This window comes from Phallusia mammillata, chromosome 4 (genome assembly GCF_965637545.1).
Source record: "Phallusia mammillata chromosome 4, kaPhaMamm4.hap1.1, whole genome shotgun sequence".
Taxonomy (NCBI): domain Eukaryota; kingdom Metazoa; phylum Chordata; class Ascidiacea; order Phlebobranchia; family Ascidiidae; genus Phallusia; species Phallusia mammillata.
In genome coordinates this window covers 9,951,636-9,974,589 of record NC_137255.1, presented here as the reverse complement: position 1 = coordinate 9,974,589, position 22,954 = coordinate 9,951,636, and the positions used below count along the sequence as shown (strand labels likewise).

At 38.8% G+C, this 22,954-nt stretch overlaps 2 protein-coding genes and 1 non-coding gene across 5 annotated transcripts; 2 read left to right on the top strand and 1 right to left on the bottom strand.

Annotated features, from left to right (window-relative positions):
• Positions 1 to 664: 664 nt before the first annotated feature.
• Positions 665 to 8,549, top strand: LOC145224928 (uncharacterized). 2 transcript variants are annotated; one of them, XM_080091561.1, is made up of 4 exons: positions 665 to 1,898; positions 1,955 to 2,123; positions 2,424 to 2,598; positions 7,159 to 8,549. In XM_080091561.1, the coding sequence occupies exons 2-4, from the start codon at positions 1,963 to 1,965 to the stop codon at positions 8,506 to 8,508; spliced, it is 1,686 nt and encodes a 561-aa protein (XP_079947687.1). In that variant the 5' UTR covers positions 665 to 1,898; positions 1,955 to 1,962; the 3' UTR covers positions 8,509 to 8,549. The 2 variants fall into 2 exon arrangements, with proteins under 2 accessions (XP_079947687.1, XP_079947686.1); XM_080091560.1 differs by lacking the exon at positions 665 to 1,898 and having other exon boundaries at positions 1,905 to 2,123.
• LOC145224927 (uncharacterized) lies at positions 8,505 to 21,396 on the bottom strand. Of its 2 annotated transcripts, none has more exons than XM_080091557.1 (16): positions 18,277 to 21,396; positions 17,955 to 17,997; positions 17,808 to 17,873; positions 17,679 to 17,741; positions 17,466 to 17,528; positions 17,350 to 17,382; positions 16,260 to 16,588; positions 15,805 to 15,974; positions 14,823 to 15,059; positions 14,062 to 14,298; positions 13,297 to 13,563; positions 12,885 to 13,057; positions 11,488 to 12,595; positions 10,932 to 11,139; positions 10,370 to 10,555; positions 8,505 to 9,925 (listed from the first exon to the last, which is right to left on the bottom strand). In XM_080091557.1, the coding sequence occupies exons 1-16, from the start codon at positions 18,526 to 18,528 to the stop codon at positions 9,812 to 9,814; spliced, it is 3,549 nt and encodes a 1,182-aa protein (XP_079947683.1). In that variant the 5' UTR covers positions 18,529 to 21,396; the 3' UTR covers positions 8,505 to 9,811. The 2 variants fall into 2 exon arrangements, with proteins under 2 accessions (XP_079947683.1, XP_079947685.1); XM_080091559.1 differs by having other exon boundaries at positions 17,679 to 17,738.
• Positions 15,525 to 15,598, top strand: Trnas-gga (transfer RNA serine (anticodon GGA)). Its single transcript has one exon. It is a non-coding gene; the product is annotated as a tRNA-Ser (tRNA).
• Positions 21,397 to 22,954: the final 1,558 nt, after the last annotated feature.

Sequence of the window (22,954 nt, the reverse complement as noted above, 5' to 3'; positions counted from 1 at the left end):
TGTTTAAAAGCAATGACGTAAACCGGTGTTATTGGTTGCGTGCTGCTGGATATGTTTTGTGTGTAGTTGCTAGTTTAAGGATATAATATTGCTGACTGTTAGCTGGTTTATGAATTCTGGCATAAGTTTCACCTCCTTGAGGTCGTTTAACAAAAATCTGTTGAATATATGAAGTGTTTCCTAGTCGCCCTTCACACCGACAAAAAGTGCAGATTTCATCTTGTACAGTATAGTGACCAAGAGTTTTCCGTCCAAATCAGATAGTAATGTTCCAAACTGTGCTATGCTTCATATTTGAGCTTTTGGCGAAGACAGCGGAAAAACTATTAATGAATTATTTAGGGGATTGCAGCATTTCTTGAACCACTTAAATCCTGCTGAGTGCAAAGTATTGTTACCGAAGGACTGCGCATTGTCATTCGCTGGATGGATTTCATTGCTCAAAAGCAGAACCGCATTTCTTTAATCTGACTAAATCCAGTCTGGCGGATGGATCCAACGTTTCCAGTGGAAGCGATAATCGACCTGTCTCTGAGCAAAGCTTCTCACACGTCTTGAAACAGGCTCCAGCAACGAAAAAAGGGTTTTGGTTGAAGAGCCAGTGCCCGACAGTGAATGACACTTGTATAGTAGTACACTACTCAAATCGTTGGCAGATATGTGTTTCGTTTCAGGAAAGCTTGTCTGCATTGTATTCGCTGGTTCTATATCTTAAATGTTATGGAAAAGTCAATTTTTAACCAGGCATAGCGTTACGATATTATGTCATGCGTTGTTTGTCAAATATGTGTTAATTTTGACGTTAATAATCACATTTAAAAACACCTAATGTGTTATGTATGTGAGAATAAAAATATACAGTACTTTTAGGTTAACAACAGTATGAAATTTGAACATTTTAGCGGGAACACACGTTTCTGGCGTATTACCCACCAGGCCACAAGGCATTCCTGAACAGTGTGAGGTGAAAAAGGCCAGTTGTCGAACACAAGCGCCAGCCGGTTCGAAGCGTGCCATTCATGTACAGCCAGGCCCGACGGGTTGTATTTCGCTCCGTAAGTCGATTGATGTAAAATTTATGGCAACATTATCACGCGTTTTGTCATCAGGTTGTTGACATTGAGGAGTTAGTTGGCAGAAGCAAGCGGTTTATTTCTACACCTGCAAGTGCTTGATAAATTAGAACAGTAATAATATGCTTTCACATGCATTTACCAGACAATGTGGCTTGTATCTAGTTGTTTTTCGTGCCTAACGTGAATTTACAAGCTGTTAGATGTTTGACTACTTGCTTACTCGAATTCCTATGGTTGGTTTTGTAACAAACTTTGCGCAGTCATGTTATTGCCGCAAAAGTTAGCTTCATATGTGTTGTATGTGTTTTTGTTTTGCACTGAAAATGCAAAAGGTTTGCAGTTGCGCAAAGTTCGACTGTTTCAGTTGACAGAAACAATTAACGACATGAACATCTTTACCTTTATCTATGTTTAAAACAGTTTCTTGTAAGAGTACAATTAGTTTGTGGTATTGGTGTTGTAGCCGTATGGTAAATAGAAATAGGTGGTAACCGATACAAACTAGATTTATTGTTGTGCTTTTTATTTCTTATCTTCAAACAGTCAATTAGTATTGGTCTGTCGAACAACAAAACAGTGATAAATGTAACACTCTGTCGGTGGTGTTTGATCAGTTGATATCTGTCTCGTTGCTAATTGACTCACTTTGGCAACTTGAAACTTTTTCTTTGATTCAGCTTCGGTCACGAGATTAACTAACCGCCTAAAGTCAATTTGACTCACAAATTGTTTTCAACAGATACGTTGAAATGTTATCTTTAAGCTTTTCTCTCATGTAGTTTCGAATTTCTGAATCTGATATTCTTTTCATTTGCCGAAAAAGTAAGTTGTGAAATTGATGCGAAATTGCTTGTGGAATAAAACTGATCATGTTTTAGACGCAACAATGGGTTCAACAAACATGTTCTATTTCTCCCCGTTTGACAATGGAGTTGATCAGTCCACGTGGATTACTGCAGTTACTATTTTGTCTGTTTATGCAGCACTTTTTCTGGCGGGATTTATTGGCCATACATGCGTGTTGTGCTTTGCAACCAGTCATAAAAGGTAAGTAAACTAATTTTGTTGCTTTAAATTTTGTTTTAAGTTATCACTGTTTAAATCAAAAAGATTTAGTTTAGCACGCTTGTCGACATGTTTAGTTTCTGTGCAAATATAAGTTTAGATAAAAGGTTGGTGTTGTGAAGATAAAAATGTTACCAAAAACACGTTCAGTCAACATTGAACTGATATTAAGACCATTAACTGCTTGCATGCAAGCTTGTGTTTCGATTTTGTAACGCCACCAAAGTTAAAACTTCGATGAGCAGTTTTAACAAAAATGTATATTTTTTTTTATTTTTGCAGCCGCAGCAGTTCGTCGTTGTCATCTGCCTACGTTATAATAGCAAGTAGCACCATTGCCCAAACCGTTTTTATCTGTTCCTGCCTTCCCGCAATTGCCTGCAAGTCTGTGATGAGCCTTGTGACGTCAGAATGGCTTTTTGGTGACGTCCCTTGCCGTTTGACGTCGTTCTTGGAGGTACGATTTTGCAAGTTATAATACTGTGTTAGAGTTAGAGAATCAGTTTCAACACTGAAATGCTGCAAAGAGATAATTTGTGTGTCCACCAAATTGGAGAAAATCAATTCCCGTCGCATTATTTCCCATTTTTCTGTCGGACTTAATCGATTTCGGTCCGCTCGGCTTTTGTTCTGAGACGCGCGCACACAAAATTCCAATTACAACTGTTGATTAAAACAATAAGGCGATTATTTGATGGTCCCACAAACAGGTTCGCTGTGAAATAGGATAGGGGACGCGATCGCCAGAAAATTGACACCTGCCCTGGTGACTTTTCAAATCGCTGCAGTGTAAATGCTCGAGCACTTTGGAAGGGCATTCGTTTTCCGTCACGTCGATTGTATAAGCTTTGCAATTAGGTCGGACCTTTTCAGGACTATCGTGTTTCTGAATGGGTCGCGAAAGAACAGAGGCCACACACATTTTTGTAATGGTGTTTACTTCGCTTTTGCACCGGAAGAACGACTGACTACAGTCGCTTTCTAACTTGCTTGTAACAAAACGGCTGTTAAAACAACTGCAGGTCCCCAATGTATTGCTAACAGGATGGTGCACTTGCCAATGTGGCGTACCTAATGTTGAAATGTGTTGTGGCAAATTTTATGTTTTGCAGTCATTGCTTTACAAACTGTTGGTTTCATCAAACTTAAAAAGTGTAGTTGTAACTGTTTTATTTTCACTAGTTTGTTCAAAAACGTGCCTGAATCGCCGGCATCTGACATATCACTCCTTTAATACCGGTTAAAATAATATCAAAAAATAAATTTCAACGTTTTAAAACTTGTTTATAATCTGACGTTTATGATCATACACGTCAGTTGGCACTCCCTACATACCATACGTTGGCTCGGTAAACCACTGAGCCGGTCGCACCGAAATTGGACACATTCTTTTCAAGGAGGGGAGTCCATTAGCGGCGCATGACACCACACAATTTCTTTCACTTGCACTGAGGTTTGTGTCCGTTAGTGACTCGAAGTCTATTCAAGTCCAATTATGCGGCTACTGGATTCGTATTTTTGAGCCAGCTGAGCTTTTGTGAGGAATGCACGATAGGTCGTCACGCACCAATACCCAATCACTTCTAGTTTTCCCTGGCTGATAACGCAAGTCATCGCAATATGTTATCATTAGTACAAGTCATGCTTGAGTGACCAATATTGAACCACTGTTTGGACATATTTATGTCAACAATTCTTCAAGAACCAGCGTTCCATAAGTTGATATTATTGGTCAAAATGGACACATTTGACCTACGACACCAACAAACTTACCCTCATAAGCCTAGTTTAACGCTATATCCGCGCCTAATATCCCCAAAACAAACTTTTTGACTTGTCTTAATATTACGTGCATCGCGGGTTGTATGACGCAACAAAACAATCCGCAGGAGCCTCTGGCCTCAATTCACGTTTGCTGGTGGTTTTAGGCGTCGGGAAAGATGTTTCCAAAATTGGTTGTTACATCGTTTCTAGAATTTGAAACTCATGATTAAGATCTCTTACTTCAAGATTAGCACGTTTTTATGACATGCTTGTTTTAACGTCGGTGTTAGTATTACCCTGTTGGTATGGTATTCGATTTTGGGTATGTGAGTCTTCCATAAAAAGTTGCGTTTGATCTCACTTCTGGGTTTATGCCAAACCATAATGCTCACTAGGCTTAACAGAAATATGCACATAATATGATTGATTATGACCCTCCAAGGTTTGGATACGAACAGTTTTTGTGAGTGCTAACTTACACCAAAAGGGATGGCAAGTTATTACTTATGAATAGTCCTATATATATTGAGTTAAATGTTATGTCGAGGTATTTTGATATTTAATTGTTAGTTTTAATTTCAAAATATATTATTTGCATACTTTTAGTTTTTAATATTTTGAAGAAATGTATGTGCACTTTTCAAAACTGTATTCAACACAAGTAATACAGGTTTAATTTTGGGCTAAATCGATAACAATCTAAAAGGTGGTAAAAAAGTAAACATCGTGTGCTACAATGACAACGTCACTGCTACACAGACTGTCATGATGTGTTTTAAAGCTCACATGTTCTCAAAAAATATCAAGTACAACATTTAACTTCATATAATGGTGACATAAGCTAGATTTCCACATTTGTCATTAAAGCTGGCGTTTCTATTTTAAAGCCTAAATGGAGTGCCTTTGTTTAAAGCAGTCTTTTTGATAAATTGAAGGGTACCTTTAGTAACTGAATACAACGTATTTGATTATTTTCTATTTACAAACCTTAATTACTTTTCCTTCCAAACCACAATCTTGGGTGTGAACAGAGTTCAGTCAGACGAGAGGATAGATTGCGGCCAGATAAGTCATGCGTAAGGGTCGGGTGAACTATAAGCTTTAACCCAAATCCGAAGATAAATCGCCACTAGTTTCTGGCATATTCAGAGCGACAAAAGAAATCCCTAATTCACCGTCTCGTTTTAATCCGATTCTCGATGTCCTGTTAGGTTTGCTGCAAGCCAGAAGGAATGCGATTAAATTACAACGCGGCCTGAAATTAATTTGTGCTTTGATGTTAACTGTTGTTAGACGTATGTTTGTCGGCTAGAACAGATTTACTTGGTATTTAGAAAATTATAAAATCTCTCTATGGTTTTGATAAGAAGGACATTCTGCGAACTATTATAGGTGGTGTTTTATCTTTTGTCGCGCTAAATTTTGTAGATTACATAAAATAACGAAAACGTTTTGTCCAATGCCATTTTAAAGCTTCGCTTAGCATATTTTTTCCCTAAATTAAAATATTTACCAAAAGGTGCGGATAGGTGATTAGAATGAGCTCGGTGTTGTTTGTTTGTGCGCTCTAGTCGCTTCACTGCACAAACATCACATTGTCTAAAAAAACTTGCCAAGGTTGCACCAGTGTTGGATAAAACGTTATTGTTTGTGTGCGCCATTATGGCGAGGACCGCTTTCATGCGAATTTCTTCAACAATCATAAAATGTGTTGCACTGTTTTTGACATTGCGCGTGTATACATGGTTTTCGTTTTTAATTTAGAAACCATGTTTTGCATGCAACAAAAAAACATTTACTTTAAGTTCCTTTTCTGCTATATTATATTCCAACCTAAAATGTACGACAGCAAAGGCAAGTAAACATTGATTTTAGTACCACAGGTTGTTCGTAAAATTGTGCACAATTTCACAATCTTTGACGCCCCCGCGATTGTGTTTCTAATTTCCCGGGGGACAAGCACCAGCGCATGAAATTCACAAAACACGCTTGTCATGTTGTTATTTGCTGTCTAATTACAGTTTTTGCATTATGTGGCGCTGCCAAAGGCCGTTGATCAGCTGTAATAGGGTTACTATGATTGTAGCGCACTGAAACAAAAGCGCCCAGGGGCTGCTTTGGGAATTCACGGTCGACGGCGATTAAGGCCGTTTATTGCCGGTGACCGATTGCTATTTGCACGCTGATTCGAGCAACATCTGTTGTTGTAGGGATTGTAATTGTTGCTAATGTTGTGAAATTACTTTTCTATTGTTCCGTTGAATTTACAACCAAACATGCAACTCATATACATATGTTATTTTTCTATAGTTGTGACGAATCGTTTTTTGGTTTAGTAGTTTACAAATAAGTGAAATGCAAACATTAATATCAACAAAAACAATTACGAATTCATAAACTTGCAAAACCTATTATCGCCAAGAAAACGCTATGTGATAGTTGCGGATACTACAAGTTTAGAGACAATCGTAAAATTAAAAACGAACCTGAACTTATTTTGTCGTATATTTCGCTTGAAGGTGTCTTTACATTGCGTGAAGGTTTCATTACATTGCGAAGTTTGCGCAGTCAAATAACGCTTCAAAGTTGAATCGATATGATTCTTAAGTTCAAAAATTGTTTCTAAACATATGGCTTTATTGTGTTTGCGCCGATTAAACAAATGGATTTGGTCTCAATTGTCTAGAATGGATTTTGGTATGTCTGTGCACGCATACTCTTGGCAAAGTTTGTTTGACAAGTGGCCATAAAAAAACACTTTTTAACGTGTTTTTCCCGCTACTGTTTAAAAAAATATTTTGCCAAGGCAAGTTGACGACACAAAACACTTGAAATTGGACGTGAAGGACAGTCACTTGTTTGAAGAGCTTTCAGTGTACTTCAAAATGTTTTTGTTAAAAAGGCATTCATTGTGTATTTTTAAAGCGATTGTTTTTAAATTTGTGATATGATTTCCGTAGTAATATGATTTGCATCAAAATGTTTGGTAAATTGCATTTATTTTAAAGTTTTTATGATCACTTTTGCGACACATGTTGTAATTTCTGGTTTCATTTATCATTTGCATTAGGTTTGCCCAAGTTTATGGTTTTTGCACTTCTTTTAATACAAAGAACATACAATGATTTTTGTTTATTTCCCCAATCCTATTCCATTTTAAGAAAAAAGTACGACAAAAAATAATTCAAATGTATGAAACTTTCTGTAACTGTGTCCGATTTCACGAACTAACTTTGTTCTCTTGTGGTTTTAGACTTTTCTCATTGGAGTAACTGCGCTAAGCTACTGTGCACTTGCCATCGATCGACTCCACTGCTCTCGCCACGTGACACGCGACTGTGACGTCACAAAGGAATCGTGCGGGCGCGGGTTCTCCAAAATGTTGGTGCTGTGGCTTTGCGCAGCGTTCATAGCCTCCCCCGAGCTGCTTCTAATGGAGACCACGAATGCTAAAGCATCTGTTCCAATGCACAGGCAGTTGTCTTTGTTAAAATCTCCAGAATTAAGGTTGGATTCACCGCCACTGGTTATAAGTCGCGGGGAATATTTGTCACTTCTCCCTAAAATGAACGATACAAAAGCTGTATTTGATTCTCGAAGTTATGTTGGCAACAGTTCTTTGTTTGTCAATTATGAAAAGTGCATTACTGGATCAAATTGGGAAAACAAGTTTCCGGCTTTGCTTGCGAAGTTCATGACATTCTATGTTGCTTTTCGCCACTGGTGGCTCTTCACATTTGCCTTTTTTATCCCCGTGTTGACATCGGCAATTTTCGGAGTTCTAATCGCTCGTCGTCTCAACAAAGCTGTTCGCGATATAAACTATCAACAACCATCAGCGACCAGTGTTTTTCCAGCAAACTGCAGTGAGGCTGGGACGCTACCTTTGCGAGGTCAAGACTTTGATTTGACGCCTATTGTCGAGAACGGGAACTACCCAACCGACAGTCTGCCAAGTAACCGCACTTTTACAAATGACTCGCTGTTTCAACAGCGCATAGCTTTGGAACGACAGTTGTCACAATCCTCCTACATGCAATACCACTCGCGACTTGCTCCCTTGCTCTCAAGCGAAGACTTGACTGAAGCCGAAACGTCCCCAGTGCTGAAGATAGCGAACGGAAGCATACGGTCGTCTCACCGCCATATGTTATCGGATACAGTACCGCTGTCACCTGTAGCCCCCTCTATAGCTTGTATGTCCGGTATTTCGGTAGTCTCTCTAGCCATGTCCAATAACCCTGGCCTCGGTACCCTTGGCAACGCCTCCTTGCCCCCGCACGGACACGGTAAAAGTATTCGTAGGCGCTCAAGTCGTATACAGCGCCACACTTTGAGTAACATCTCACGAGAACGGGCCTTAAATTTCTTTTTAGCTATTTCCTTGGTCGTGTTTGTTATCACACAGATTCCCTTGCGCGTGAGCGACATCTTGCGAGCAGAGACAAATTGGTTTTCGACACTGGGTTCAAATCACGTGACCATCGTCGAGGATTTAAGTATATATTTGTCATCGATCACTTTTGTTATCAATCCCATTGTGATGTTCCTCTGTTACAAATCGTACCGCATGCATTTATTGAAGTCTCTGTGTTGTTATTGATGCGCTTCTTTATTTGAAATATAAATGTTTTCAACAACAAATTTGTGTTGAAACCTAACTTTGAAACATGGATAAATATATGATTTGAGCTCCTGGTTGCATAAGTGTGGAAACACCATCACTCACATGCATCTGTTTTTTAGGATTTAATTTGTACCCTTTAAAAAAACGAGGTTGAGGAAAAAACTGATTTTCCAGTTTACTTAATATTGTTAGAATGTAATTTCGCACACATGTATAAAAGTGCAACTTTAAACAAGCGCAAAAAACAACAAACATTGTTTTTTCAATACAGTTTTTCAACCTGTGAAAAAAGCTGTTTAAAAGTTAATGGAATAATACCAACAGAAAATTGCAGTACTAAAAGCAGAAAGCAATTTGTACAGCAGACACACAGGGACATGCATAAACAAGCACAGCGATTGTTTGCTTCAATCAGCGGTCATAGACATAACAAACGAGCGAGCGTTAATAAAATTTAATGCAGGGGTGGGCAACCTTTGTTACTGTAAGGCCAATTATAAATGTCAAAATTGGATCGAGGGCCGCACATGTGCATCACACAAAGTGATTTTGCTTTGTTTCTTAGCAAATATGCTTAACTACAAGTATAATTCGTATTTGATTCTAGCCACATTTTGCCAGATCGCAGAAAACTAGCATCAGGCGCATTAATCAGCTCAAAAATACGCGTATGTAATAATTGGACTCGTTTGTCTGTACTTTTGAAATCCAAGCGTCTCCGCACAAGCTGTAATGAAGGGCCGCAGGTTGCCCACTCCTGATTTAATGCAACCGTAAACATTCCAAACGACTGAAAATAGGGCAAAACGTGCCACTTTGGTGACAAATATCAAATTCTAACAAGTCTCGGGGACAAAAATTACTTGACTTAGCAAAAACACGTTTGCGTTTACCGTAAAATTGTAGATGGCTTTTCTCTAACACAGTGCATCAAAACATATTCACCTATTACTAGATAATCAGTGTTGACATTTAGAAATATAAAAAGTTGCAGTTTTATGTCATCTTACACGTAGATGTTGTATTCATATCCGAAAACTACAATATTTTTGTCCTGGCTTTTTTGCTGGTAAGATTTAAGGCAACCCTGGAAGCATATTAAGACCAGGAAAATTAGTACAAACAGACTGGATTCAACAACCGAGAAAAGTCACATAGGTGGCCGCGGTTAATTTTCAAAACACACGGCGTCTAGCATACTTTTGTGTGGATGAGTTTTTTCCGTGCCCAGAAATTGTTGGCAGCAAATTTGCTCGGCGAAGCATCAGTGATCGTTATTTTAAAACCGCGCTGACTCTGACGAAGATGTGGATGGTCGTTCGTCTGAATTGTCGACTGGCTCCGATTCGTTGAGCAAATGAAGTGATCTCGCTTCACGAATGGTACAGGTTATCTGCATTACAAAACATCATCAACAAAAAAGAGGCATATGAACATAAAATACGTAGACGGGAGTGGGACACAGAAGTAAAAAAGTACATAGTTAAAAAATAATTTTGACCAATTTTTTTAACTCAACCAAATTGATGTCAACTAAACCTATTCTTTACATTGTGCATTACAATAAAAGAGTATTTTTATCATATTTAAAACATAACCGCATTTTTACAAAACAGTTTGAATCATTTTCACAAAATAATAGCTTAGCCTAAATAGCACCAAAATCTTTAGTTGCTTGGCTAAACTTATGTAAAATCACTCAATTGATCACTGTATACATTATAAGAAATGACCTAATTGACCGCTATATGAACGTTTGAAGGTGTACAATAAATGTTAAAGCATCTAACTGACAAAAAGCCCGGCCGGTTATAACAAGAAAAATCAATTTATTCACCCATGCAAAAAATGTTCCAGCTCCGGTGCTTACAGCAGCTGCATCTTCTCCCTTGATGTCACCAAGCACTGATTCAAGACGGTCGCACAAATCAGGTGAAAGGTCACCAGGTGCATTACGTTTCACGCGACGCGCCAACGAATCCCTCCCTGTCCGGCCCACGACCGCTTGGATGTCCAACCAATTCTATGTGAATGCAACAGATAAACCAGTTTTGGAGTAAAAAGAAAAGTTTGGTTTCGCACATAATCTGCTTGCTTTTTTTCTCGTGGGCAATTTGATGACATAAAAAACACTTTCATATTAGCAAATCTTCCAGTACGAATTCAGAACGCTTTCACATAAGAATTCCGATCAGCGTTTCGACAGACTATTTGACCCAAATTTGACCAATTTTTCATTTCCACTCTGATTTATTAATTCGTTTGTGGGGTTCCTGGGGACAAATCCCGATCAGTTATTTTTTGTATGTGTATGGGTCAGGCGCGCCGGACCAATCGGCCAAAATTTTCTTCGGCTGTATATTGCCCACTAGCGTCAATTAACTACAAAAACAACTTACCGTAGCCTGACGCTGTGATTCACCGAGTAACATAAGAACAGCTGTCATCACAGTGTGTACTACAGGTGGTGGTGTGCGGTAGCGTTGGATTTCGGATATCAGGGATCGGTTCATTCCAGCCACCTGTTCTCGGAGAGCGTGCAGTTCGCGTAACGAGTAAAGTAGATCCTTTGCACAACTGTAGTCTGGTTCGAGATCTTCCATGAACCTGGGGGTGGAATAAACATTTGTAAATTAAAAAAGTGTTCAGTGACGTTAGCAGCTTTTTTAAGCCCGGTTTTTTAAACCTTGAATGTAGAAAAGGAATAAATTCGAGATGAAATTTTTAGGTTTTGACTTTGTTTTACAAGAAAGTGTTTTTATCGAAAAAAGTTTCAAACTTTTAAAATATAATGAACGTTTTTATGAGATTTCGTTTTAGCGGTGAAACCTTTCAATAACATTAAGTGGTCCATGAACGATTTTATACGATGAACCAAAAACCGTTAATACTAAAAAGCATCTTAAGGGCATCCGCTTTTATATACAATTTTTGTCACGAAAAAGTGAAACGTACCCGCCGTAATCGGACTCATCTATTGTCGCTTCGAGCAGTTGAATGTCACGTCTCGCCATTCCATCCACGAGTTTTGATCGCAAGTCGCTCACAGTCAACTGGTCAAACATTTTCTCTGCCTCAACGTAAAGCGGAACCTCGTCCTCCCTATATCCACTTTCCTCGCATAATTGAAGAGCTTCCTGAATTCGGAAGGTATCCTCTGTCTCCATTGCGCTTTTCAGTCTGCTGTTGAGTTCCTTAATCTCTGCGTTCTTTCGCTCCTCTACCTTCTTCCGTTTTAACTCTGCCTTGGCCTGTTTCTGCTCGAGACGCTTAAGTTTGTCCAATGTGCGCACGGCCTTGGCAAGCAGAGCTTCTTGGCCGGGAACTCGCGCTGATCTATAGTCCTCAAGTGCTTTGCCCAGCTCCGGAATGCTTCGACTCGCCAAAGCAGTTTTAAGAGCAGTTGTTCGAATCACAGGGTCAAGGAACTTTGCTAATTCTCTTGGTCCGTCCAAGGCTTCCGAATCAATAAACGGAGCTTCTTCAGCTTGAGCAATAGCTGCCGCTAGTTCTTCGTAATCCCGCTTTGCAATGGCGGTTGTAAGCCTCTGTCGAGCAGCTGTCATCTTTTCAACATCTTTCTTCAGACTTGCTGAATTTTCAGTGGCGGCATCAAGGAGTTCCTGATCAGCCGGTGTGAAAATACCCGGGAACTCGGCTGAGGATGCCTTGATTTTCAGCATAGTCGCGACGCCTTCTGTAAGTTTATCAACCATGCCAGGAAGAAGGGGCACCTGTAGCATTGGTCGCGTTTCCTCTATTTGCTGCACAAGAGCATGTTTTCGCTTTAGATCGTGCAAAATGTCACGTGACTGGTCAAGGACGCGAGTGTCGTCGGTGGTCATCGTGTAGTTCTTGTCAGTGGACAGCTCGACCATCTGGTCAATCAGGTCTTCCATCTGCGTCAGGTTTTCGACTTTGATGGAACGCGACATAGCGCTCTTTATCGCCTCCATGCGGGTTCGGTAGTTGACTTCGCCTCTCAATGTTTCCAGCTCCGTTTTGCATCGCAGCAACATCGCCTCGTCGACGTCAACACCAGCTGATGCAAGGTTTTCAAGTGCTATTTTTAACACAATATACTTGATAAGGTTGAAGAACGCATTGGTCAACGGCAGTAGGTTTATTTTTGTTTATTTTTAAGAATGTTTGTTCGAAATGTTTTTTTTTTGCATTTACTGCATCTCATTTTTGCCATTTTGTACTTAAAATTAATACTAAAAAGAAATGATTTTAAGTGACTAACAAAAAAATAAACACATTAACAAATAAAAGCTTCCCGAATGTCAATACTGTTCAGTCCTTAACAAATGTCACAGAATAAAATAAGAAAAAGCGTAGGATAAAACTACCTTTTATCATTCCTTCCATGGCTTGAATATCTCCAACACTTCTTGCGCTTTGGAGTCGCCACATGGCGTCGCCCTTTGCGCGATCCATTCTCTCTTGCTCGCGGAGTTTTTGAAGCAAGTCGTCCGCTCTTTTGACATCGCCAGTCTTGTCAACTAATTGAAGACCAGGCGTTCTGCAAAAGAAAAGGTTAGGAGTTAACAAGTAATAAAATACGCTTACGAAAGCCGTTTTATGTGTTTAATGAGAGGCATTTTTGTCTATAGTATTTTTTCTTAGAAACTTCGTGTGCACTGCAGCATTTTTAGCGTTTTTTAATGCCCACCAAATGGGTTTATAATTCTATTTATTGAAGAGGGGAAAATGGGGCCTATGTTAGGCTTTGTACAGTACTTTTTTGCACACGGGTATTACCTGAAGACAGCCACTGCTTCCAGTAATTTAGTTGCATCCTTCTGAACAATCAACTCTCTCATTTGGTGCAGGAGTTGATCTTCACGCTCGACTTGTTTCAGTAGTTTCTCGCCGTCCCTGATATCAGCTTCGGCGACCCCATTTTTCCTGCATTCCCTTATTGCTTCGCGCAGAGCAACACCATCTCTGGTTTGAGAAGCGTCCTGCATTTTCTGCCAAGCACCATCCCGCAAAGATAGTTGATCGATTTCGATTTCTTTTAATATTCTACATACAAAACAAACATCTTGGTGCAAGGAAAAGCGAATAATGTATTAAAAAGGATTAACTTGCAGTAAATAAAAGTTTTGGGATGTGAATCAGAATAAAGTTGGTGGACCTTCCACTGTAAATTTAGTAACTTTGCAAATCCATGAGCCGTTTACTACAATAAAGATGTCAGAAAATTATTTTAGGACTCATTTACAGTTCACGAAGTTTTTGTGGGTTTCTAAAGTTGAAATGAATTATTTGTTGTATGTACTTACTACTGAACCTAAAGCTAGTTTCCGCCTCGGACTAATCGTAGCCCATTATATGTAAATAGCTTGCAAGTTAATGTATTCCAATTTCGCTCAGGTTTCTTAATTCTTGGACAGTTAACTAAAAGCGGCCTACTCGAACCCCCCAGTAGAACAAAGTAGTTTTGTCATGCGAGTATTGCCTATTAAAGCGGGCAAAAATATGGTAAAGAAACAAATTAGTAAAGATAGGAATACACTTTACTTGTTAGCCTTATCGAGGTCGCCGTCTGTGTCTGGAATCTTTGCTTCGTTAAACTTCTGCACAACCTCGATAATCTTTTGTCTTTCCCGCATCCGTATGGCTTCCTTCAGTTCAAGTGACATCTCGCGATGGGATCTTCCCTGCAGCATTCTCTCCTGTCGCATATCATCCAGAACTTTCTGCGCAGTGAGGAAGTCCCCGTCGCTGGTGACGTACTCAGCGGGAAGATCCAATTTACTGCAAAACACGTCAGTACTAACGGATGGAGTTTGCGTTAAAAATGAATACAAAAAATGAACAAACCTATTGTAATTGAAATACAACGCATTTGGTGTGAACAGTCAAACCCCTTGCTTTTCAGATTAATATTTTGCGATAAAATGCGCGAGTTTATTGATCAACAAATGAAGCAGTCCGATAAATGAGTAACCTAGTTGGTGAAATTTCTTATTTGGGTTGCAATGTAATTCTATGGATTTTAGCACTCAAATCTGCTAAAACAAAATTAGATCCAAGACAATAAGCACTTGCACATTTTAAAAAATATGTGAATACAATATAGACATAAAATTAAGAAGCAGTATTCAAAAATAAATTTAGTTGGTTGACGTATGAAGAGTTTGCATTTGTCATGTAGCATTTAAAAACTTTAAAATGCGTTTTTTAGGTCCGAGAGCCTTATAAAGACAGGTGGAAACCATTAATCTACACCTTTTCCACTATAAAAATATTTTAACTGGCACAAAAAATATGTTTCTTACTGGAATCGGTCAATGGAAGCAACAAGCGCATCCTCGTTTCTTTGAGTGGCGGCAGTTCGCATTTGAGCCTTTAATGAATTTCTTTCATATTGTAAGTCGACTGCCTTTTCATGCACTCCAGTTTCATCCTTTATATCCAGATCTTCGAAGCGTTGGATGTAGTCTTCCATGGCACGAAGGTCTTTGGCATCATACGCGGTTTGTAGCTTAAATCGAGCTCTTCGCCATTCGTACATCCTAGGCAGAAAGAAGAACCATTAAATATTATGGTCAAATTTTTGTATCCCAACCAGAGAATTGGTTTAAGACTGGGACTTGTGAATTTGAGGGTTTTTACCTTCCGGATTAGACTTGGGCTTTTGTAGAACAAGTTCAAGTCCTGTTTCTTAATTTAGTTTTTGTTTTGGCAAACCTGCTGCAAATGTTTTAATTTCTTAAACGACACATGTCTCCAAATCGAATAACTTCCTTTGCTATGGTTGATTTTGGATTAACCGATACGAAGTCGACTTAAATTCAAAATGCTACAGCCCAAGCCCTGATTTTCACCGGGGCCGAACTTTTTTACGATGTATGTTAGTGACACACGTACAAGTACACGCTTTACTGATCAGTCTTCAAGGTTATAAGACATCATATTCTAATGTAACACTATCGTTACAGTAATTAAGCAAAAACTAGAAACGATAAACATTTAAGCCAGCTTGTGTAGCTCAGTTGGTAGAGCGCGAATCCCGGAAAGACTGCTGTCGTGGGTTCGAATCCCACCGCAGGCTAGATTTTTCTAGTCTGTGCCTTGCCTTGCCTTGTGGGAATGCCTGGGAAACCGGCTGATTCGGTATCAAACCATTAACGGGCTTAACTACTATGATTTACAATGAGTATGCCGTGATCGCTGGTCTACATCGACGCTTCAGGGCTGATCCCAGTATGATGTAGTTAAAACGATAATTACAAGACAACCATCAAAGATTTTGTTTACTTGGACTGTGCTTTCTTAACCAAAGCATCATTGACAGCGAACAGTCCAGCGGATGTTGATTGGTTAATAGCAAACTCCAGAACTGAGATGCTTCCAAGAGCGATAGCATCTTTCAGCAGGTCCTCTTTCGCCGACAGTTCTTGCAAGTTGCCGGAGGTGGTTGGTTGTTCCTGTAAACAACAAGTTACACCAATTAAGGCAGCAACTGATTTTTTTCCCAGAAACATGCCAAGCAAAAACTTTAGCCAATTCCAAAGTAAAAATGTGAAATGCTCTCCAGTTGCTTGCTCTGTCTTGAGGATGTGAAAACATTAGGTCTCTTTGTTAAGATATATACTTAGCTTATATATTTTTGAAAACAATAGGTTGGCACGTATTTTTACCTATATTATGGCCCTTTATTTGTAAAAGCAACACATAAGACATTTTGTTTTCAAAAAACCTCACAAACGAACCTCAGCTTCATAATGGGTTAGCTCCGGTTCACTTTCTTTGTCCGCTTTGTATTTTCTCAGCTTTGCTCGTTTCTTGCAGTAAACAACCAAGGCGACGACCACGGCCCCAATAATGAGACCAACGATGGCTACAACCGCTAACAGAAAAGGTTCTATACCACCGGCAGCAGCAACTTGTTCTGTAGTAGTGGTGGGAGCAGTGGTGGTGATTGTGGTGACAGGTGTTTCTGTGGTTGTCGTCATAACTGGTGGTTCGACAGTGGGGGGATCCGTGGTTGGTTCATTTGTTGGCTCCAACGTGGCAGGTGGTGCAGTGGTGGGAATGGTAACTAAATACCATTACTTGAGATAGTTTAGATAAAACATTTGCGAAAAGCATGGACAAATAGCTGTCATATTAATATAGATAATTCCACATGTATTTCAAATCAATCTTTTGCCAAATATTGAAAATATTGTTTGCTTTAATGTAATTTTGGCGAGCGATGTACCTCACATTTTTGTACCGAACTCCAACCTAACGTTTCGGTGTATTTTGACTTTGTAGGTGCAAATAGGTACATGTTTCATGGTTTAAAAGCAAGGTTCAATACCCTGATTGTTGCTCACCTGACGACCCTTTTTATTAATAACACGTGATCCAATATATTAGCCATAATCGGGTATAGCAGTATATGCCTGAAACTTATTTTCACTGACATCACACAAAAAAACTTTCTGCGGCAAAACAAACTCACAGCTTTACTATGCAAAATTTCGTTTAGCAGCGCTCGTGTGTCACACTATACGATAAATATGTTAATATCAACCCAAAAAAAAATCAAATTAACTGCCAGGGTGGCCTCAAACAGTCTGAGCGACAACTAACAGCTAACATCTTTTCCGTTTTAAGATTGCGCTCGAGTTGCGCTCCTGCTAAATTTCAATATGCTTCTTAACTTTACCAAAATACAATCTCAACTAAGTTAATACTGTGTCCTTGGTCTGTGAAAGTTCTGTATCTGAATGAAGAGACTTGTAATAAAGGTCCTGGACATACACAGCCGGTATCACTTTCAACTATACGATAGGAGACATAAACTTTGCTTACCTGTGGTCGGACACATACACGGAGTTGTTGTTTCTAAAAATAAAAGAACGCGGTAGATTGTGTGGCTTCCAATCAACGACAAAGAACGCGGTGTTTCGGTTACAAATTGTGCTTACCCATTCCTGATCCACTGCCCGACCCACTGCCAGAACCCGAACCGTCAGCACGTAGAAATATATCTAAAACAAAACATTCTTAACATGCAAATCATGTCAAAAATGTGGACGATCATCTACACAAAAGCATGTATGAGCAGATTAACCAATAGCACTTGGCCATGAAAATTGAACAGGATTATGTGTGAGGAAAATCGTTTTGACAATTCTTACTTTCAGTGAATGTGGTTTTTCCTTGGGCATTACTACTGCAGTCGCATGTTGATTCGCGAACTTCTAAACATAAGGTTTGATTTAAAACAAATTTGCTTTGTGTTTTACCGTACGTGGATAACTTCTCACCTGAATTCCAAATGTCATCAACCTGTAAAACCGTTGTTTCGGCAAGTAACGATTGTTGATTCGCTTCTGGAAATAAAACAAACAATAAGTACTGCAATAACGTTACTGATGCAATAACGTTACTAAATGCAATTTACTTCCACTGACCATCAATTGCAGCTCTTTTATTACGTTCCACAAACGCCTCATTCTAAAATGTACAAAAAATTGTTAGATCATGATCAGCAGTGCTGTACTAATAACATATTCAATTTACGGTAATGGTGGCCCATGTTAAATTAAAACCGACATGCTATTGTTCTTGGCAAAAACACGTCTGTTGTACTTGCTTCAAAAACAGTAGACGAGGTAGAGCAAATTACATTATTTTGTGCCCGCCTAAACCAAATTAAACAAAAAACAAACAAAAGCTGCTTTAATTTAGATAACTTACCATGAAAATCAAGCCTTGCTTATAATAAGCTAATACCTGTATTTGTGATAAACGCTGGTGCACAAGGTTGTTGTGTGGTTGGGTTTCATCTATCCAGTCACTTGCAAGTTCTCCTCTATTTAGCTGAACATAAGTCAGACCACCAAGAAAGCAGACCAAACCGAAGAAAACTGTATTTATTGCCCACACTCCACACCGACAAATCCCCAGAAAAGGTCGCGATTGGCGTATTATTTCGTGCTTTTGTGACAGCATAACTTTGTTATTACGTCCGTTTCTGGCAGCCATGGCTTACATTGTCACAGATAGCAGAGTGTCTGCTATTTTTTAACGATATTACCAAGCAGTCCAATTTTATACAGTTCTTTTCGTCGACCTTTCCTGCAGAATTTTAGGCATTTGGTCAAAAGATACAAACTGCGATTAACCGAATCGTAGCACAAATGCGTAGATTATGACGTATGACTTAGACCAGCGGTTCTTAAACCTTGTGGCATGAAAGATTTCCAAGTGTGCCGCGAAAATTCCCCGTTTTAAAGTGCAAACATTCCCTGGTGTTTTAGGACTTCGTGACGAAAAGTTGGCGTGTATGACTTTCAAAGGTCATGCTTTTGTTATTCGTAATGAAAAGGACCCACCAAAACATAAAATTGGAAATTAACATTCTTTAAACAACTTTTGTTAAGTTTACCTGCGAAGTGTGCCACGAAGGAATTTTTAGCTCTTTAATGCGGCGCATGCTTAAAAAGTTTGGGAACCACTTGCTTAAACAGATCGAAAAAAATTCACGCTAAATTTAGCTATTGTAATTAAGATTGCTTTTAAGATATTGAATTGTTCTGGATAGGGGAAAAGCTTTCTCTCATTCTGTCGAAAACACTCAGCTATATAGCCTACATCGCGATATTTTTGGCTAAGTCACAGAGTGTAGAAAATTTATTCAATATAGCCTACACTGCTTTGTTAGTAAATAGTTCAGACTACAGTGACTTTGGCATTCTAGCCTCTTCATTCCTGACCACCTGTAGATTTTGTAAAATGAATTCCCCAACTTCGCCTAGAATTTTTCTGATGTAATGCAACAAGCTCTTCTATACGTTTGTTACATCATAGTTTGTGCCCAAAAACAATATTTGTTACTTCTTTCACTTTTTTCAAACGAAACGACTGACAAAATTTTTAAAAACGTTGGCTTTTGTTTTAATTATAAAACCCTCTGTTCTGAATCAAAGCGAAACAAAGCAACAGATACGAAATTAATTTGCACCACAAACAATTTAATAACACTACCAGAGCCTGCGATGCTTATGACACGATATGGTTTCCAAGATACGCGATCTGTCATCAACCTCTGCCGATTCAGGCGGGGGATAAAATGTCGTCAAACCAAACCTTTCCTTTGTGGCATAACCCTGTAGACACAAGACCCTTTGTTTCAAGACAATCGAATTAGCGAACGATAACTTTAAATGGACGCGTCGGCAGGCGACCTTTGCGAGGGTAAACTGCATGAGAAACAAAACATACGAGGTCAATCTAAAAATTCCAGTCATACCCATTCAATTACGAATACGAAAAGAGATATTGCGCACAGCAGCTTGATCGCTGTGTGTAATAATTATCCTACCTTGTGGCGAACTGACGTGTGTCATAAGAAACACTGACCTACCTTTTATTGTAGCTAGTGCGTTGTTAATTTTGAAATACCACAGGTTCTTGAACTGTGTTCTAACACCACAAACCAAAAAGGCCAGGATTTTGGGGCAAAGACCAGTAGTGAAATAAACAAAAATTAAAATTCATGTTTTTGCGTTATTCTTTCCGTGTAAACGGTATTTTGTTACCGCAATTTCTTAAACTTGATTATGTATGTATAAAAACTATAAAATGTAACTGTTATCTCGTATTTTGCTGTCCAATGATGAGATGAATGTATGCTTAACAATGCTGGAACTAGAATTTAGACGTGAGCATTTTCTAAACAATCGATACCAACCCTTTGGGCATATCGCTTCAAACACAAGGTTCTACAATGACCTCTTTAGTACTTGGTTCGATGTTCCCATATTTAACACTGTTGTTTGGGACAGTAGTATCAAATGCCAGCCCTCGTTATCGAAAGACATTTTCATGCCATTTACATGAGAACTTAAGTTATGTTGGATAGTTTTCAAAAACCCAGATCAAGGGTCACCAAACTTGTTTCACAGCGTACCGGATAACATTCAAAATACCACGCATTGGTCACATATTTTACCTACCATAAGCACCGCTGTTCCAAAACTGTGGTCCGCAAAGCGCTTTTGTGGGACTAGCAAAACCTACAATTTCATTGAAAGTCCGATACTGCTACACCAGAGGTTCTTAAAATTTTACGGTCGTGCCCCATTCGACACTATTTATTTAATCTCACTCACCCCTAAATAAATTTTAGGACCGATGATTCTTGTTTTTTTGGAAACAACATACATCGTAGGTCCGCTTTAAGCTACTGTCAAGTTAGTTTCGAGCGTCGGAAACGCCACTTCAACGCTGATAAGTTGCGAAATAGAAGGCTTTTGCGAACACAGAGCCACGTCGCCAATATTCTTGTAAACTACGCATATGTCGCACAAAAACTGTTGATACACTGAAAGTCAAGACAATCTCTAATGCGAAATTACGAACAAATAAAAATTGAACAGCCGACAATATGGCACAGGAGTCACCAAACTACGGCCCGCGAGGTTATTTCTTTCGGCTCGCAACCCCGTTTTTTGGTTTGCTAAATCGTATTGATAACTTTGTTACATCCAAAAATTAATCTACTCCTTACGAAAGTTTACTGTCACGAAATAGGATTGCAAATTTGCAATGCCCAGGATTGTTCCAAAGCCAGTTTATCACGTCACAGACAAGACAAACTTGTTAATTGTGCGCAAGCATTTGCCTTATTTTGTTACTTGTGACGTAATTATACACGCATTGCATGTAAGATGTGACTAAGTATACCAACTTAACAGATTTTAAATGGATTTTTAGAACAAACATATCTTTGCGCTCCTAAAAAAATCGCTCGTGGGTTAATTTTGGAAAGACGGCGCTAGAGCACGTAAACTATGCGGCCCGCGCAAATCATTATCAAACTTATCACGCAATGAAAAAAGTTTAGTTAGTACAACTTCTGTTGTCAAAATCAAACAGTAATTCTTTTAGAGCATTCATATGTGAAGATCACATTAAAAAAGCGATCTGCTGATTATTGGTTGCAGAAAAAAGTTAAAAATTGGTGCTTTGCCATCCAAAAAAATTCCTAAACAGCAGTACAGAACAAAATTGGTAACATTGCCTATGAACATATAAATGTTTATTACAGCTAAAATCATTTGTTGTGGCCAAGACAAGCAAAAAAGCACCATTTTACAGAAAGGTTCTTTCATAAGTTAAACACCACAGCGTTAAAAGTGTTGAGAAAGCTTTTAAACAATTAGGTCCTCAGCTGAAAGTTAGTACACACTTCTTAAGTTAACAATTCATTTTAAACAACAAGTTGTACAACATTTAGAAAAGTGGCCATTTTATAGAAAAGGCAAATACCTTTTGGTAGAACAATATAAAAATAAAATTGTTAAAGCATACATAAGGTACAGTTATGTTTATTCTGAATTAATCTGGGTTTCTGTATGTTATAATTTTTGTGGTAGACTTTGCATCTCAAGCAATGTTGAGGTTAAATGGGCTCCATTTTATGGATGGTGAGTTAAACCACTATCCTTGGGTATTACTCCATTGAGGAAATCAACTTTAAATGCATTTTTAAGTATAACACCTGCTTTTAAAACAAGATAGTTTTATCATTAGGTTTTTATAGTTTTTTTTGCATCATCACAGGGGAGTTGGATAACTTAAAACTTTATATGGGAGTAAGCAGGAAAAACAAGAATATTAACAAACATGTCATACAAGCATGGAACACCCTGACAGGCACAATCATAATTCGCTCACCTCATTGCAATGTAGCCAGTAGATATGGCAACACATTTAAAACTAGATCACCTAATCTTCAAACACAGTAACAGAAAAAGGGCCGGTAATGTGTAAAATGTGTGCAAAGTATGGCAAAAAATGGAACGCAACAGAGTGCAGCAAATGAAATCCAGTGCAACTAGTGAAGAAGAATTGGTAACAGTGGATGACCGAATTCATTAGGATATCTTGGTATGCAGATTCAAATGTTTCTCATTTAATTTTGGAACAGTAATGTGTCATTTCCCATCTGCAGGATTTGGTTGAAAGTCAAAAACACTCACTATAATGAGTGGCAAGCACTGGCGCCCACTTATGGGGAGGCGGGGAGGCGCCGCCTCCCCGGGTATCTGCGTCGCTGACTACGTCATAAATAAGTTTTGCGTTAATTTATGCACACACAGTTTTGTCGTAACTCTGTACTACTTCACAGTCAACAACTGCCTAGTTTGAACAGACAAACCTTTCTGAAAAATCAAACAACGCATATTGTTACGTCACAAACGTATACTTAAAGTGTTATATGCAGGGTTGCCATACCGTCCTTATTTCTAAGATTTGTCCTTATTTTGAACGGCAATGTCTTAGCAAAGTTTTTGTCCTTATTTCTAAGAACTGTCCTTGTTTTTGACTTGAGTCCTTATTTTGTCTTATTTTTAACAATTACAAGTCAAATCCCTGCTAAAAGTAAACCTAAACCTAGGCTCTC

Excerpts from the sequence above, each read along its gene's own strand:
- LOC145224928 (XM_080091560.1), top strand. The coding sequence starts at position 1,915 with ATGCGAAATTGCTTGTGGAATAAAACTGATCATGTTTTAGACGCAACA. Across the intron at positions 2,124-2,423 it reads TTTGCAACCAGTCATAAAAG|CCGCAGCAGTTCGTCGTTGT; the intron begins GTAAGTAAACTA and ends TTATTTTTGCAG. Across the intron at positions 2,599-7,158 it reads GTTTGACGTCGTTCTTGGAG|ACTTTTCTCATTGGAGTAAC; the intron begins GTACGATTTTGC and ends TTGTGGTTTTAG.
- LOC145224927 (XM_080091557.1), bottom strand. The coding sequence starts at position 18,528 with ATGGCTGCCAGAAACGGACGTAATAACAAAGTTATGCTGTCACAAAAG. Across the intron at positions 17,383-17,465 it reads GGGCAGTGGATCAGGAATGG|AAACAACAACTCCGTGTATG; the intron begins GTAAGCACAATT and ends TTTTATTTTTAG. Across the intron at positions 12,596-12,884 it reads CATGGAAGGAATGATAAAAG|CACTTGAAAACCTTGCATCA; the intron begins GTAGTTTTATCC and ends TGTTAAAAATAG.